The sequence below is a fragment of the Streptopelia decaocto genome (assembly GCF_964273445.1).
Source record: "Streptopelia decaocto genome assembly, chromosome: 5".
In the NCBI taxonomy this organism is placed as follows: Eukaryota; Metazoa; Chordata; class Aves; order Columbiformes; family Columbidae; genus Streptopelia; species Streptopelia decaocto.
In genome coordinates, this window is record NC_138659.1 from 19,402,522 (window position 1) to 19,419,718 (window position 17,197).

The 17,197-nt window shown below is 38.9% G+C and overlaps 1 protein-coding gene across 1 annotated transcript in view; it reads left to right on the forward strand.

Moving 5' to 3' along the window:
• The window catches only part of NR5A2 (nuclear receptor subfamily 5 group A member 2), an 83,152-nt gene that overhangs the window by 42,846 nt on the left and 23,109 nt on the right, over positions 1 to 17,197 (forward strand). Inside the window, exon 6 of the mRNA XM_082053382.1 lies at positions 12,954 to 13,101. Coding sequence (XP_081909508.1) covers positions 12,954 to 13,101 — 148 coding nt within the window. The remainder of the gene's footprint in view (positions 1 to 12,953; positions 13,102 to 17,197) is intronic.

Here is a 17,197-nt window from a genome sequence, read left to right on the forward strand (position 1 = left end):
CTGATGCTTTAGGTCTAAGCAATTATAGCTTATTCTCCCCCCAGAATCATGGTTTACTCAAAAGAATCACTAGCTGGGTCAGAAACCTAGAGAACCTGCAGCTACTACCTCAGAAAAGTCTTGCTTTTACAGAAGTATGCACATGTGTGCCAAACTGGGCAGCTGAGACATCTAACCCTGGGAAAATTATTCAGCCCATAGGCTATAAATGCAGGTATTGTCTCAGGAGTTGTCTCAGGGTGTGAACCCCGCAGTTTCTGCACAGCTTTTCAAGGGTTAATTTTCTTCAGGTTTCAGATGCACAGATCTCTCAAAACATAAGAGCAATAATGTGGTAAATATTAGGAAAACTGTAATAAAATCCAAAGGAAATATAAATTTTTGTCTCCCTCATACTTCCCAAAGCATGAAGAACTTGACAGTAAAACAAGAACCTTATTCCTAAGATTCTGTCTTGGTTGCAGCTGGGATAGAGCTAATTTTCTTTCTAGTAGCTGTCAGAGTGCTGTGGTTTGGATTTAGAATGAGAATAATGTTGATAATACACTGATGTTTCAGTTGTTGCTAAGTACTCAAGGACTTTTCAGCTTCTCATACTGTGCCAGGTGCACAAGAAGCTGGGAGGAGGCACAGCCAGGACAGCTGACCCAGGCTGCCCAAAGGGATATTCCATACCATATGGCATCATACTCAGTATATATTTTGGGGGAAGCTGGCTGGGGAAACTGCTGCTTGGGGACAGGCTGAGCATTGACCACTGGGTGGTAAGCAACTGCATTGTGCATCACTTGTTCTATATATTCTTTTATCATTATCATTATTATTATTATTATTATTATTATTATTATTATTATTATTATTATTATTATTATTATTATTATTAAATTCCCTTTCTGTCCTATTAAGCTCTCTTTATCTTAACCTACAAGGTTTCCTATTTTTTCCCCCAATTCTCTCACCCATCCCACTGGGGAGGGGAATAAGCAAATGGCTGTATGTGGCGTTTAGCTGCTTGCCGGGTTAAACCACAACAGATTCTTATTCTGGTTTTAACAAGGGGAAAAAAAATAATAATCACAGTATCAAAGAGAAGAGAGGTGTGCCTGTACATATGTTCCTAGTTTAAAATGAAAACAAACAACTGCCCATAGGTATTTAAGTATCTGCAAACTGAACTGTCTCGGTATATACACACATGGGGAAGAGCTTCTTTTTCTGAGACACATCATTTGTGCCTGCACGATGTGGAATCTGCTTACAGCTTTAGTCATATTTTTAAAACTGTACCATTTCTTAACACTAAGAACAAACGTTTATGAGAATCTAAAGGAGAAATAACTCTTTGCATTTATGAGTAAAAGGTGTACAGTAAAAGGGACAAATGATCCACTTGTCCAAGAAAAGAAGTTGGAAAATTCAAATTCTCGCTGTGGAACTGACTTTGTGGAAAGTCACCAACCTATCTGAGATAAAGTTGTACTCCCTAATTACATAAGCAAAAATCAGTTGCGTGGCTCTTGATTTATATTGGTACTATTGAGAAAATGACTGATCCCCGTTCCATTTAATCATCTGCAAAATATGGACAATTGGACTAGCAATTATTTTACTTACCACACAGGGTGCTTGTGTATTCTTTTGTTTATAAAGCTATAAGTATATTGACATTTTCTGTTCCTGAGAGAACTGCTAAATTAGTGTCTCATTTGTTATGTGATTAGCTAGATTTTAAAGGTACAGAGTGCCTAAGTTCCACTGAAATCATTAGAGACATCTAAATATCCTTAAATTCTAGCTATTGTCTCCATTTTCCACAGGAATAATTCTTACCTCATTAGCCACTAACCCTAGCTGTACATGATCTCAAGGCAAAGCTGAGCATTTCATCACTGTTGGACAACAGGTAGCAGGATGCTTATTAAATGTACTGCTTTGCAAATCATCAGCTGGTTTTGCAAGTTGTATATTTTCAGGCAGAACTATAGTCTCCAACTAAATTAAAACCTGACTAAATTAGACTGATTGCATCCATTTTTGCCCCAGGTTTGTCAAAGAGGTTGAATACATCCTCCTTTCAATTCAATTTCACTTTTGTCTGCCAAAGTTTGTCACTTTGAAGTTGGTGCAAGCACCCCCAGAGTTTCCCATAATGTTCTGTACATTCCTCTTTGCACCTAATTAGGCTGCTTGGAGAGCAAGGAGCCATATTACGAGAACACCAAACAAGAACACTACGGTCAGCCCCTTTCCATTTCACATTGCTAACAGCTGGAGAACATCTATGTATGCACCACAGATTCTCCTTGAGAAACGAGGAGACACCAGACCTGAAGTAAATACACAGTCTCTGGCTGCTGTTTTTGAAACTAGAAAGAGTCTGAAATCTACATGTAATGCCACTGGATTGTACTGTTTTCATTCAGCACTGGTCACCGTCATCCTAGATTAAAAGCCAGATTGCTTACAGGAGTGGGCACAGCTGCAAGGGCTGCACTGCTCTCGCTGGGCTGTGTGTGGCATGTGTGCTCATGGAAAGACCACTGGTAGTCGAGATATTGCAGAAATGCCACTACTGTGCCAGTATGCAAGTTGTATGCAATTCGTCATTCAAAAGCATTTACTTTAAAACATCATCTATTTAAATGACTTAATGATTAAACCTCCCTGCACATCCAGCACCATTACCTGACCATCTTCATAGACTGAAAGTTTTTCCTTAGTTCTGGTCCAAATCTCTTTATTTTTTTTTCAACTTATACCTGATGCTGGTTACCTTCCTTCTCCTCAAGCGCTGCTGCAAAGCACAGAGCCTGGGAGACTGTGTTAGTAAAGACTGAGGCAAAGGTGGTACCGAGTACCTCAGCCTGGTCTGCATTTGCTGCCAACAAATCACCAGCTAAATCCGGCCACAGTCCCACATTTCCGTGTTCATCCACTATCAAGTTGACATCCCTTGCAAGTCTTAACTCTGGCTGAACACTGGCTTTTCTAACTTCATCCCCACATGCCTGGACAGTGCTTCTAAATAACCTGTTCAGAGCCATTCCTGGCTTCAGCTGTTGTATACTGCCTTTTTGCATTGTAGCTCAGTTGTGAATCACTTTTTTAGACAACCTGTTCCAACACAAGCGCTTTTCTTCCTAAGTGCCAAGACTGACCATCTTGGCAGCATCGACTTAGTCAGAAAGCTAGTTCAAATGTATTTATGAAAGGACAATTATAACTGTGTCTGTCTCCTGTGTACTAACTGTAAAATAATTCTGGAAAGCCATACTACTAGACCCAGGCATTATGAGCCTTTGCTATTGCATTAAATGCTACATACTTTCTGGTTGCTGCTCTGATCCTTTCAGTTCCTCCAGCAGAGAAAGGGAAATAACCATGCCACCATCTCATAAACATTAATTGATTAAGGTGTGGAAAGCACTCTGACACTTCTGATGAAAAGTCCTGTAGATGTTTTTATTTACTGCTACTAGAAAAGCACTATGAGCAAATTACAGTCAATCATCCAGCTTTCAAAGATATTAACTTTAAACTGAAGACCTGAGCTAGATAGCCTACTTTATTACCAGAGAGATCATGATTATTGTCACAAGTTAGCAAATTTAAGACATCAGAAGCCTCACTCCTTGCTTTCCTTAATATATCCCACCATAAAAGCTATTCATAAACACAGTCCTTTTTGCAATCACAATCAAGGGGGAAGGTGCAAGGGGGGAACTTATCACCACTTAATTAGAACATACCTGCTTTCTCCACTTAAGCTGCACAGCCTCTGTTCCTCAGACACAAAAGCCAAACTTCATCCAGCTCCCCAGGGCTGTACCACTGTCAGTTCTACAGTAGGTATCTAAAATGGGCTAGCAAAGCAGTTAGACGCATACCCGATAATTTTCAAATGCATTGGCCTGTTACCTTAGGGCATTCCTATCACATTTCCATACATCTGCATTTCCCTGAAGCCATTGGCTTATGAGTTTTACCCAGTGTCAATCCACTGTTCTCACTTTGACAGGGAAAAAGTGCAGTCAGCAACAAAGCAGTAAGAACTGGCCCTTGCACGAAAAAAGAGGCTGTGTTTTATTTTATTTTGTTATTTATTTGGTTGGAATTTCATAAATGAAGCTCTTTTGTGTGTGCATGTTTCAAGAAGGCACTTTCTTCAGATCATTACAATTCCTCAGCAGTTCCTCAGAAACAAGTTCCTCCCTATGCTGCACACTTCATTTTCTGCACTAAGTACTGCCCCTCAGCAGTAGCAATTACCATTTCAAAAGGAAATAAAGTAGCACAAATGCATTTTACAGCTCTCCAAATTTCATAATAGAAAACAGCTAAGGAGTGATTTGCAATGTGGTGGTTAATTGTAAATCATTGCCAATATGCTCCCCACAAACCAAGTTTCGTAGGCTTGCCATGTGGCATGTAATTTTAAGAGACTATTTCTAATTATAGAACTTTAATTCCTCCAACTTTAGCACTTTCCTTTTGTATCTTCTACACCAAATACACTACCAGCTTCCAAGATCTAGCACACACAGAGTAGATAATAAAGCTCTGTATAGAATATAATTTTTCATGCATTATCATGCAGCAGTCAATGCACAACACATTAATTGTAGCCTCAGCCGTCCAGACACGAGTTGCTCATTTTGTTCATACCTATACACTACTCACTGTTGCAAAATCTTGCCTCTGCTGAGTTTGGTCAAAGCCTTTCGGACCAAAAAGCCCATCCCAAAACCTGCCTAAATCTCAGGTTTTTTTTGAGATAGTTGAAGCTACTGATTCAGTTAAACTGGTAAAATAAATACATCCTTCCACCTGGATTTGTGTTCTAAAGCATAACACCAGAGAAGAGCGTGAGAGAGAACCAGGATCTTCACAGTGTTGTGCTTTAAAGCAAATCAAAATTTAACTTCAGTTTAGGTCAGAATTTTGTGGCTTGCACCTCTCCCTGGATGGGATACTTTGTAGACCTTTCAGCTGTACCTTATTGAAAGGTGGTGATGCATACGCCCTGGGGATTTCTCCATGGAAATGTAACCTCTGGTAGACTTACCACTTGCAAAGAAGGCTACTGCTATCCCGAATGTAGCTGTATTTGCTTAGGCCTTTGGAGAATGTGTTTGTCTAGGGAACAGACTTGCAAGTTCAAGGATGGATCACCTTGCCACTGAAAAGGTTCTCAAGAGGCAGATGAACTTTCAAACTTTGGGCTGCAGATGACTGTACCACAAAGAAAGATCACTCTTGCAGAAGTATCTCTGTTGCACAAAAAGTTACAAGAGTGCTGGAGGAAGGAGTGTCTTTGAATAAGACAAAGTAGCTGGCAAAAACAGTAGATAAGGAAACAGGCTTTTTTATTAATTCTAAAAAATTACTAAAAATACATATACTAGTCATAGGTTTAGAATACTAATGGATATCTAATAGAAAGTTATTACTTCTTACATTCTTGGAAATCAGTAATTGTTATATTTATATATCTATCTGTATCTTTTTCCCCCAATTAGATTTGTGATTGCAGTCAGTCAGACTTCATAGTCATAGCTGGCAGAAAAGAGGCATATTGGCATTTGGGGGCAAATCTAGAAGACCTGACACAGGCAAACAAACATAGGATTTAATTCAAGGTGGATACAAATGAGGTCAAGCAATGATTACCTCGCTGTTCAGTGTAGTACTTGTTCTCTTGTATCCAGGCTTGTACAGTTCCTCATTCTAGTGGTTTCTGCCTAAAGGAAAAGAAAACAAGGTTGTGCTAGTTGTTAAAAGTGCCTCATGCCTTATGAAGATATTATGCTAGCTGCTTTTTGGGGCTGAACTAGATGTTCTCAGTAAAACTCTTCAAAATTCAGCTATAATCATGAAGTGCCCAATTCAGGTTTGTCCAAATAGTGATGAAATATTTTTAGCCTTCCAAGTAGCTATGGCCACACCTGTGAGCAAACTGATCCTATCGTAGCACTATGGTTTTAGGTCTAAAATTCTGGTTCCAGTAAAAAGTCATGAAGAGGGCATTCAACACGAATCCTTGCACGCCAGAACTGTTCCATTTCCCTCATGTTAACCCTGTTGTGTTCACAGGAAACACGTTTCTTTTGTGTTTGGTACACGTTGCTCCCATAAAGACTATTTCTTCAAGGCTGCTAGTCCTCCATACAAGTTCCATACTAGTTCCATACTAGTGAACTATTTTCTCCATATCAATCATGTGAAGTCCCATATTTGATTTTAAGTTTGCCCAACATGAGACACAAGTTGTTCAGAGACCCAACTCAAGGAAAAACTGATGAGATTCAAAGCAAGCGTATCAAGTCTTCCACTGATAGGAAAGGGTTTAAAACAGAGCAGAAATTTGTTTAAGACGAGAGTAATAAGGGGAAGTGAGCTCACATGGTTAAAAGCTCCTGAAGAAACAGCGCGAATTGGCACAGCCCTTGTGAGGTTACCTAAACAGTCACAAAAATTTCCAGTGATGGTCTGTCTTCTAGTGAGGTTTATGGATATTCAAACTCAGCAGTGATTCCATATAATTTCATCTCTATGTAATAAACACAAAGTGCCTTGCAACGCTTTGGTAAAGAAATGGATTCTACTGTGGTGTAGGTTAGCTGTGTTCTGTACATTACTTTAATATCTTCATACTAATAATTTGAAGAACCCAATAGCCACAATTACTAGAGGGGAAAATTTAATGATACTGATTAAAATAGCCACCTGCATGAAACAATAATATTTTAATTATTATGTGTTTTCTAACATAAATATATCTATCTATCTATATATCTATATATGATCAACTAGAGGGTATAGGATTTTTCCAGTCTTGATGTAATATTTTTACTGAAACTAAGTTAGACAAAGTAAATGCAGTACTTTGCAGTGTTACTATTTGCATATGTTAGCTAATTAGCAAGCACAATAACATCATCCTAGGGGAAAGGTCCACTGGCAACTTAATGAATTATCTTTTATTATTGTTTATCATGTTAAAATGACATGTATCTTATGCTGTATAAGTCATCAAAATTTTAATTAATACATCCAAACCTGATATAAGCATATCTGCTCGTTTTGTCCATGCTGAGTCCTCCTCAATTTTGTTCTTAGGTGCCTCTTCAAAGTGTTTTTCTATGTTCACTTGCTTAGAAACATAACACCAATACTTTAAATGTTTTTAATGAAAGTATTAATTATATTAAAAGCTCAAAATGAGTTTAATAACCACTGTAGTTCCCACTGACATATATATTTCAGGAAGCAGTGGAAGAGTAATTATGGTTGTGACAGTAAATTAACTTGCTTGCTATATGCTATGCTGAATGCACCCTTCTGAGAGAGGCTCATCCACCCACACAGCCACACACCAGAGCCAACTCACAGGCTCAGGACTTCAGAACCCGGGGCAGACTGTCATGGGCCACTCTCTGGCCTTTTGGTGCAGTTTGGAAGGGAGGAGGGAGCCGGGGGGGAGCACTGTCCCCCCAGCAGCAGGCAGGGTGCTACCAGGGCTGCACAGAGCAGGGCAGGAGCAGCGGGATAGACCCTTTGCTGCACACAGGCACCCACTGCCTCCTTCACCTTTGTGCCCCAAACACATAGTGATCAAATTTACTAGAATATTTGCTCATTATACAGATACTGTATACAGCCACAACAGGGGCTTCATTCCTAATTTGCACAGCTCCTGTCCTGGCTGAAAGGAATGTCATTCAGTGATGGTTGGTACTTGGTAAGAGCCATCAACAAGTAAAATCGCTCTAATCCAGTGTTCTGGAGATGGTTGCAAGCTTGCTGGTACAGTTTCACACAGCATTTCCACACGTCAGGTGACTCCATTGTCATATCCTAGAAATCAAACTCAATTTAATTTTAGAAGAAGGAAGGAACCTGATTGCACCATCAAATGCTAGACTCTGTTTTGTGGGAAAAGAGGGTCGATACCAGAGGCCACCACCTGACTCCACCAGAAGTTTCCCTCTGAGCTCAGTGAAACCAGAGATTTGGACTCAAGAATCATTAATTACCATGCTAAAACATTTGCCAAACAAAAAAAGTACAAGTGCTCCCTGCATTTCTGGCCTACAGCCTCAGCATTTATTTAGCCCAGGGTGTAGTTTCACGTTGTAAAAAAGGTTTGTCTGCTGTTCTGTCTTGAACAATATCTCACTTTTAAATGAAACCTTTGAAAAAACCTGCAGAATTAGTTACTTCTATCTCTTACCTCTCCATCAGATAAGAGATTATTTGATAGCTGAATATCTAAATGCTGCTGAACTCCAAGTAGTTTACTATTATGTATTGTTTTAAGGTAGAATTTTCATAAACATTCAGCATTGGCCTAACTTGCTTTCACTGATACTGAATGAAGGGATTTTGACTTTTAAGTAACTTTCAGCCATATCAAGAAAAGGATTTAGAAAAAATACCCAGTATTGCCATGTCTTTCTGCAGTCCCCTTTAAGTTATGACTCTCTTACAAACACTATCAGGTTTTTGATTTCTTTTCCTTTGCTGGTAGTGCCCCTGTACTGCCCTGCCCTCTCGCAGAGCCTGCAGCTGCAGCCGCCCAGCCCTTGCCCCTGCAACACAGGGAGCAGAGGCGGCCAGCAGCGAGCTGGCTGTTGCTCTATGAAGCAGCCTTGAGAAACACTGAGGAGAGAGGTATGACACAAATGCTCCCTGTCCAAGGGACTTACGTCATTTTTTTCTAGTTGGGATTCCCATCTGGAAGTTCGTTCGTAGAGTTAAGCACTAAGCAAATCTGTTCTCTCCAAACCAAGCTAAGGTCCACCCTCCTTCTGCCCAATACTCATGATCAGAAGATATCCACAAGATGTGCCAAATTTACCCAAAGAACTTGATATTTCTCACCTCAGAAAGACGCCTCAATTGCCAGGCCATAGCCTTATTTATTTCGTGCACTCTTTAGATCGAAGATTTTACCCCAGATTTCCCATTTGTTAGTTGCTCCAGCCACTGGCCTGCTACCAAATCCCACCTTTGGTATTTTTGCTGTATTAGGTAGATGAAAGCCACATAGTCCCTATATCTGAGAAGAGCTGTAGCATGAGCTGGACACAGTTACTTACCACTGTCATGACTTGTGTAGTTCCAGCCATGCCCAGAGGCAGTTTGGCACCCAAAGGGCTGGTGGAAGATGGAGCTGTGAGGACTCTAAGCACAAGGTTAGGTGGCAGCAGAGATTTCAAGTATCTAACTTTATATTTAGGCACTGCCTGCAGTGTAACATGCATAGCGATGCCCGTACTAACCTTAAACAAGCCAGGTTAAGAACGGCAAGAACAGGCAGCAGTGTAAACTATTCAATGTTGTTCTATCTGCATTACTTTGGCACCAAGCTAACCCAGCTCAGCTTCTACCATTACTTCTTCATTGTTGCCGTATTCATTATGCAAGATAACACTGTGTACCAGCACATGAGGAATTCACATATCTATTCGTCTGTGCAGCTGTAACCTTATACCAACCATTTTACTTCTGAATTAGGTAACATTGAAGCATCACCAAAGCTTCTGTTTTTGAAAATGCCAGTCAACCTTCAACATCAAAATCAACTGTGAAATGTAATCTGGAAGCAAGAATAATTTATTTCAGTTGTGGGTTTTATTTTACCAAATGAAATTAACAGTACAATATAGAGTAAATGCTAAGGCTTCCATATGCAGTCAAGCATTTCGCTCAAGGTTCAGGCTGTTCCAATCTTTGTCTTTCAAAAGCATTTTTAATAACAAATTAGAAGGTAAAAGAATTAATACACCTTTCAGTATCAATTTCTGCACACGGAACCAAGCAAGCAGGACAGCATACTCTTTAACGTGGCCACTTTTTCAGAACAGACATTAACAGAGGCTTTTTCATGCACAGTTGATTTTGTATAAACTGATTGACACCTTTGGGGGTCGTCTTTCCACTGACTCATAATTTTGCTCACTCTTGAAAAAAGCCTTCTGCACACCCAGTATTCTCTAGTTAAAGCTGAAAATTCAACTCATCATATTTACACAATAAAAAAAAGATCCATTCTGCGTTGTTTTTAATTGCAAATCCTACTCAAGGGACCAATTCTCCTGCTTAGAAGGCAGCTCTGTGCTTTCTACTAGAGAACCAACTGCAGTCAATTATGGTAATGAAATGTCAATAAATATAAAAATTTAATACAGCCTGCTTTTGGTGAGTGGCAGATGAGGACTTGCCTCCCAGACAAATTTGCTGGTGCTGCAAATATTAAATGCACCTGAAAGCGTAGCAGGTTGCCCAAGAGCTCTCCAGTAGAGGGATGGTGGGAGATCCAGGCACCTACTGGGTTTTTCCATTATGGCATAATCGCTGCACTAAGGCCACTGATATTCTTGACATCCAGATATCTTAACTTCTTATTATGAAACTAATAATATTTTCCTCACAAACTGGAACCTCAGTAAGGGATTTTGAGCTTTTTTTCTCCCCTTAACAATTAGAAAAGGGAAATTAAGTTGTGAAAGTTGGTGGTTTTATGTGACCAGTTTCTCAATATGAAGTAGTGGAATCATGTCACTATATTAAACTGCTCTTCAAGCAAAATGTATTTGAGGTATATTACCATTTTTTCTCATTGTTTATGTAAGTATCTATACTTACACATAAAGAAATATGTATATATATTGAGAGAAATAAACCGATGAACTGGAAACTAGTTTGTGAAAAGTGGTTTAGATGTGATTTCCAAAGACTGGATCCTGGTTTGTCAGAGATTTATTTGGCCCTGAGTAAGCAATTTAATATCACTACTTCAGTATTCACAGATGTAAGAGAGAGCAATAAAACCTACTTCAAAGGACACTTAAGCATAATCCATTAACTTAATTGAAACATAAGCACAACTTTAAATGCTTTATGGAGTTGGAGCAGTGTTATTCTTAACATCCATACAAAAAGTGTAACTTCATTTTTCTTGTACAGTTGCTTTAAATCAATGTCTCGGGAGCACTCAGAGTACATGTGAATAAAATGCTTTATTAAAAGTCAGTAACCTATTGTTTATATTAAGGTCATCATGAGGAGAAGTTATTTTTAGTTCCTTTCAATTGTCTGTCTATCTTTCCCAGCTGAAATTTTGTCAGGTATAAAATCTTTCCTATTTTTTTTTTCTTTACTGCTGTTTACACTTGAGCAAAACCAATTCAATAGTTTTAAAATAAAAAAACATATTTCAAAATACATGTTCCTTAACAGTTACTAAAAAAACCTCAGATTTTAAAGGATCAGTACTGGAAAAACAAAATTTTGCAGTATTGGTCTGTTTCCTCTGATGATACGTGGCCATTCTTTATTAACTACTTCATTATGGGAGACCTTAAGGATGGGTTCAGAGCACCAACAGCTTTAAACACATTATTAACCCAAAGTGTGCACTTACCTTTGTGCTTAGTTTAGTTCTGAGCCAGACTTCACTTCTTCATGCTTACTTGAAGTGTGGTCACTAATTTCCCTGTTGTTACGGAGGGTCCTAGAAGAGAAAGGTGTTGGTAATATTAGAGCAGCCAGGCAAGAAAAGGCATTTTGAAAATGTGTCAATAAGCCATTGAGGTCCCAGCCAGCTGCCCAGGAGTGGTTCATCACAGGGGCAAGCAACACACCTGGCCATTTCCATGGGACGGTGGTGCTTGTAGGGGACATCTAACAGGAAGAAAACAGGGCTGAGCTGAAGGCATTTCAGCTGAAGCAGTTGCTCAGATCACCCCAGTTCCACCCCACTCCATAGTGCTGTTGCTGCGCTGCAGCTGCCCGGGCTCACACCCCCAGCCTGGTTTGGAGCCAGCTCACCCCAATGCCAGCCCCTGTGCCTCACCTTCCATCACGGTGTTCCCACAGGATGCAGGGTCACCATCCCATGACAAAGCATGCAAAAGTCACTAGTGCATATATTCAGAGGGGCAGAAGTTGGTACAACCACCTGCATGGAAACATCCCCTTAGTGGCACTGGCATTAGTCAGAAGAGTTTCAGCCTGCAAGCAGTGGGGAGGCTGCCTGACATTCAAGGACCTCTCAGGGTTGCATATCACATTAGGTATACTTTGCTTGTGAATATTGCCTTTTTTTAACAAGGTGTATTCATCCCAGCTTTCTGTTGGATCTCTATATACAAGTTTCACCTTGGAAAGACGGGACAGCCTCCCCCGAGAACAAGCAGGCAGCATGACTAGGGCAGCAGACCCCCAAAGCACTCCTGATCTTTTCTGTGCCTGACAGAAAGCGCGGCTGCTGCTGGGGACACCGCATGTGCAGCTGGCCGGTGTCACACACCTGCCTGCTCCTCCTTCCCTTGCAGGGGAGGACTCGCCAGAACAAGCCAACTGGAACCAGCTCCAACAAATACCAGGATTTTGTGTAGCTAAGGAGAACAGAAACCACCCACACAATACCTCTGTTTCCTGTGGGAATACACCGACATTGCTGGGCTTGAATAGAGGTTTCTGGCCAAGTTATGGACACTGGACTGTTTCCCATGAATACAGTTATGTCCCTCTGGAATAATACAGCCAGTGTAGGCGCACAGCTCACTTCATCAGTTTTTCTTCACAGAATCAGACAATTACAAGAACAAGAGACACCAAGTGAATAAAACAAACTGATATGGGACACAGCTACCAGTGTCATAAGCAGTTCTCATATATAAAGCTTATAAAAAAGGTAATACAGACAAACCAGCACTCACACTGATGTGACAGACCATTGAGATATATGGTTTAATAATATTTTCAATATATACTGTTGTGCTAAAATAGGTTTATATATAAAATCATTTTTACTTCATAACATCATTAAATTGAGAGTGATTCTTTTATCTAGGAGTATCCCAGGTTGTATGTGATTGCTTGAAACATCCTGAAGCGGTTGTGCGGGCGTGACAACCAGACAGAAATACAATTCTCTTTTACAGGTGGATTATTCCATAATAGCATCCCAAGCTGGAGCCACCCTCAACAACCTTATGAGCCATGCACAAGAACTAGTAGCAAAGCTTCGTTCCTTGCAGTTTGATCTACGAGAATTCGTATGTCTCAAATTCCTAGTGCTGTTTAGTTTAGGTATGTACACTCTATTCTTCATATCTTACTTAATGGTGTTGTTGTTGTTGTTGTTTTCTAAAAACAATGAAAGTATTTTGGTTTTTTTTCCTGAAAAACATAGTTTTGAAATATATTTAATGAGTTCACAGTAATCTGAGAATTATTTTTTAAATATCACTTGCAGGAAAATTACATATAAGTGGGTTTCTATGGAAATTACTCCTAAAATCTCTGGAATTTAACGGAGTATTACAAGCTTGGTCTATTTCTGTATGTGATTTCTGAATATTCCAGAACAAGGATAAAATTCTATTAGAAATCCTAAAGAGCAGTGGAAAATGCAGATTGCCATGTTTTCGATGATATGGAATAAAGTTATGTGAAGCAGAGGGAGTGGGGATATGATTGAAATATCCCTGTTTTTCAAAGGCATTTGTGGTAAGTATAAACAATCTATTTTGCATATGATGGCTGTTACATTGTAACCCATGAATCAGGAATATATCTCATAGTTTTTAAAAACTGAAAGGAACTCTTAAAGTGCAAATTAATGACAATAGCTTTATGACAGATCTGGCTAGGAAATAACCTTTAAAGGCAAGATTGTTTTGTACTTCTGAATAGGACACAGAATGGGAAAGACACTTACACAAGACAAATAAGTTAAACCTGTGCCCTCCAATGAATCAGTCAAGAAAAATCACTGGTGCCAGGAATAAAAACAAAAGGCTTAGGGAGATGGATTCCTATTGACTTCATAGGTACAGATTTTTCAGATTTGCACTTTGTTGACTTAATAAATCCAGTCTAAATAAACTTCAGTCAAGTGAATTTTTATTTATTGGCAGACAGTTGAAAGGAGAGACTTAAAAACACAAATAAAGGTCAGATCCAGCCATACCTCCATAGCCAAAACTCCTGTTTTACTCAAACGGTATTTTGTCTACAAAAAGAGTGAACAGTTGAGCCAAGCACAACAATGAAAGAAATTTCAGCACTGGTGACATTTAGTAATGTTTTTCTTTAATTTTCAAGTTAAAAAAAATCTTTTGTAAAGGAATAAAATTCTACAAGTAAATTATTCTAACACAATTGCAATTGGACTGAAAGAAACAGTTTTGGTTACACTGTAAAGCATCAATTACTGTCTTAAATATGTCCTTCCATGTGATGTTTATAGAATTTAAACCTGCTTTGGAAAATTTTAGGTGAAGCTCTCTTTAAATACAGGGAGCATGCAAGATCAATACTTCAGAGGCATAGAACATATAACATGTAGAAAAAAAAAGTGTCAATGATGCTAACAGAATCTACTCTTATGAAGTACGTACATCCTGAATCCTAAGAAGAGATGATGATGATTTCCCTGGTAACACTATACAACATTTTGTATTCAGGGCTTTGTTGCTTTCCATGTCTTAGATTCAGAGAAGGAAAAGCAAGCCATCTGCTGCAGGAATTATCTTTTATGAATTAACCTGATGAATAACAAGAATTCAGCTTTCCTAATTCCTAATAAGTAGTTTTTTCAGTCATTAGACAGTGGCACAGAAATGTTTAAAGAGCCTGTGGCTTTCCTCTGATAAAATATTTGGAGAATTCCTCTCAGTTCAATGATATTTTAAATTGGCTGAAAAAGTGAAGTGCATTTGTAAAATTCTCACATTGAGGTAGCCTTTTTGTCTGATTGCTTTCACTGACTTCTTGTACTTGGCATTGATTTAGGAATCATTAGGAACCTTTAGCTTTTTAATTCTGCCAGGTAGTGTGCTCAGCCTCTGAAGCGGTTGGGCAGGAATTCCTTGCAAGCTCATACTGAGCCAAGTTATCCACTTTTTCTCTCATTTATGTTCCTATAAAAAGAGCTTATTCTGCTGCTAATAGGAGCCTTGCAGTCATACCAGTTGCATATAAAAATGATGTAGCTAAGAACGGTTCCACACCTTTGAAACCAATTAGTTCATTATTTAGCAGACTGCATAATTCAATTTACTAATCATCAAAGCTAGATATTATTCTACAAAGTGTAAAATGTAAAGACACTACCACCTGACCCACAGGACTGAAGCAAATATTTAATGAGAATGATGACAAAACTAAAGTGAAAAACATATCCTTTCCAGTTAAATACTCAAGTTTGTGCCCAAAAGTATAAATGAATTGTCTAGCTGAAGTTAGACACCTCATCATATCGTAAAAGTGAGTCAGGTTTTTGAAGACACTGAAGTGCCTAACAACACTGGTAGGCATTTCGTAGGGCTGTCATAACCATCTAAGCATCAAATTCTACCTAAATAAGTGGGAGAAATTATTGTACCTAAGTATCTAGGTGCACTTGATACATACCTACATCCCTGAGGCATCTCGACAGAAAACTGGTCTTTTATGCCAAAATCATATAACTTAATCAAAAAAATATTTCAAATAACTCAGCTGGCTCTTGTTGAAAATCTGGCCCTGTAATGTTTAATGGAACATAAAGTGCTTCAAGACACACCAGCCTTTTTATATTTCTAAGGATGTTCACACCATGGTGTTAACCAAGCCAATAAAACCTAATGCTATTGTTCTTTAGCATAGTGCTTGGTTGAAAAACAAATGTCTAATATAAAGCCTCTCAATGGCAACACAAAGTCAATAATCCACAGAATTAATTTATTCAGAAGAAGCTGTTTGTTTTTTATAACCATACAGATACGAGGCTGCCTTGTAAAGCTGTTTGTTATTCATGGCTGTACTGTATTGTCTGGCTCTTCACAAGATGACAATGTCCTTCAGGGCAAAGAACTTAGTCTCTGCCTGTTTTCCTAACATTTCAGAAGTTATCTCGGTAAACTTACAGTAAAATAATGTTTAAAAACAAAAGCACTTAAAATAATTTTTCAAAACACAATTAAATCACATCAGTTTTGTTTGCTAGATTTTAAATGAGAGAGGTAATTGTTCGTTACCTACTTGTCAAAGGTTCCAAAGGGTTTATACAGGAAAATGCTTTTGATCAATGGTAGCATTAAAGAAGATGCTGTTGAAGCTTAGACAGATGCATGTTTATTGTACCTTTGTGGCTGCAGCACACAGCTCTTCCTGCACTCGTACTGCCAGTCGCCCCACAATGAGCGACAGCCCCGGGCCCAGGAGCGCAGCTCCGCTCTCCAGTGTGGGATCTGCTCCGTCTGGCCAGCACTGCCAAGTACGGAATGCTACAGCTGACTCAGCAGTTATTCAATAAGCCAGAGTAGTTTGGTAACTAGGTTCTTAAGTCTGACATCTCTTTAATTTAGTTCTGTATAGTATTAATATATGTAGAGTTACATAACTTCCAAATTCCCTCCATCAGTTATAAAAAGCAAATGTCTTTACAATCAGATAGTTCTTACCTCTCTGGACATAAAGGTCTCTTTTCATGTCCATGGATCTTTATACTTCAGTGACTGTCTGTCTGTCTGCCCTCAGTGGTTCCTCATGACCATCCATCAGTCCAATCACTGCCAGTCTCTGGAGAGGAACGAGCCCATTACACCTGGCAGATTAAAAAAAAATAAAAATCAGTAGCTCAACAGATACGCAAACCTGGATTTTCTTGACTACTTGCTTGCATTAGATAGGTTTCTTTCAAGCAAAAAGAACCAAGACAGAGCCATGACAATTCAGCAACTGTAATCCCACAGTTGACAGAAAGTTAGTGGCCAGGCATGTGTTGCAAAAGTAGGAAAGAAGAAATCTTTGACAGACTTGAGTGTTAAACCTACTTTTAACACTATTTCTGCAGGTCTTACCTTTATGAACTCATGTCTGAAACATGGAAAGGGCACATCAGAGAAAGATGCTGATCACAAAGTTGTGTAACTATTTACCGCTAAATGAGAATAAACATATCTGGCTTTCTCCAAGCTGGTCAAAATGAGGACAATGCAATTTCTTTACCATAATCCCAGTAACAATATACCTAATTCTTGTATAGCATATAAACAGTATAGTCCACAGTACACATTATCAAAAATCAGGTCCAAAAATAAATATAAATCATTTCTTTGTCTTTAATAATTACTGGCTTGAATCAAGACACACTACAGACAGAAAATGCAAATGCATCAAGCCTCTTTGAATTTTCTTT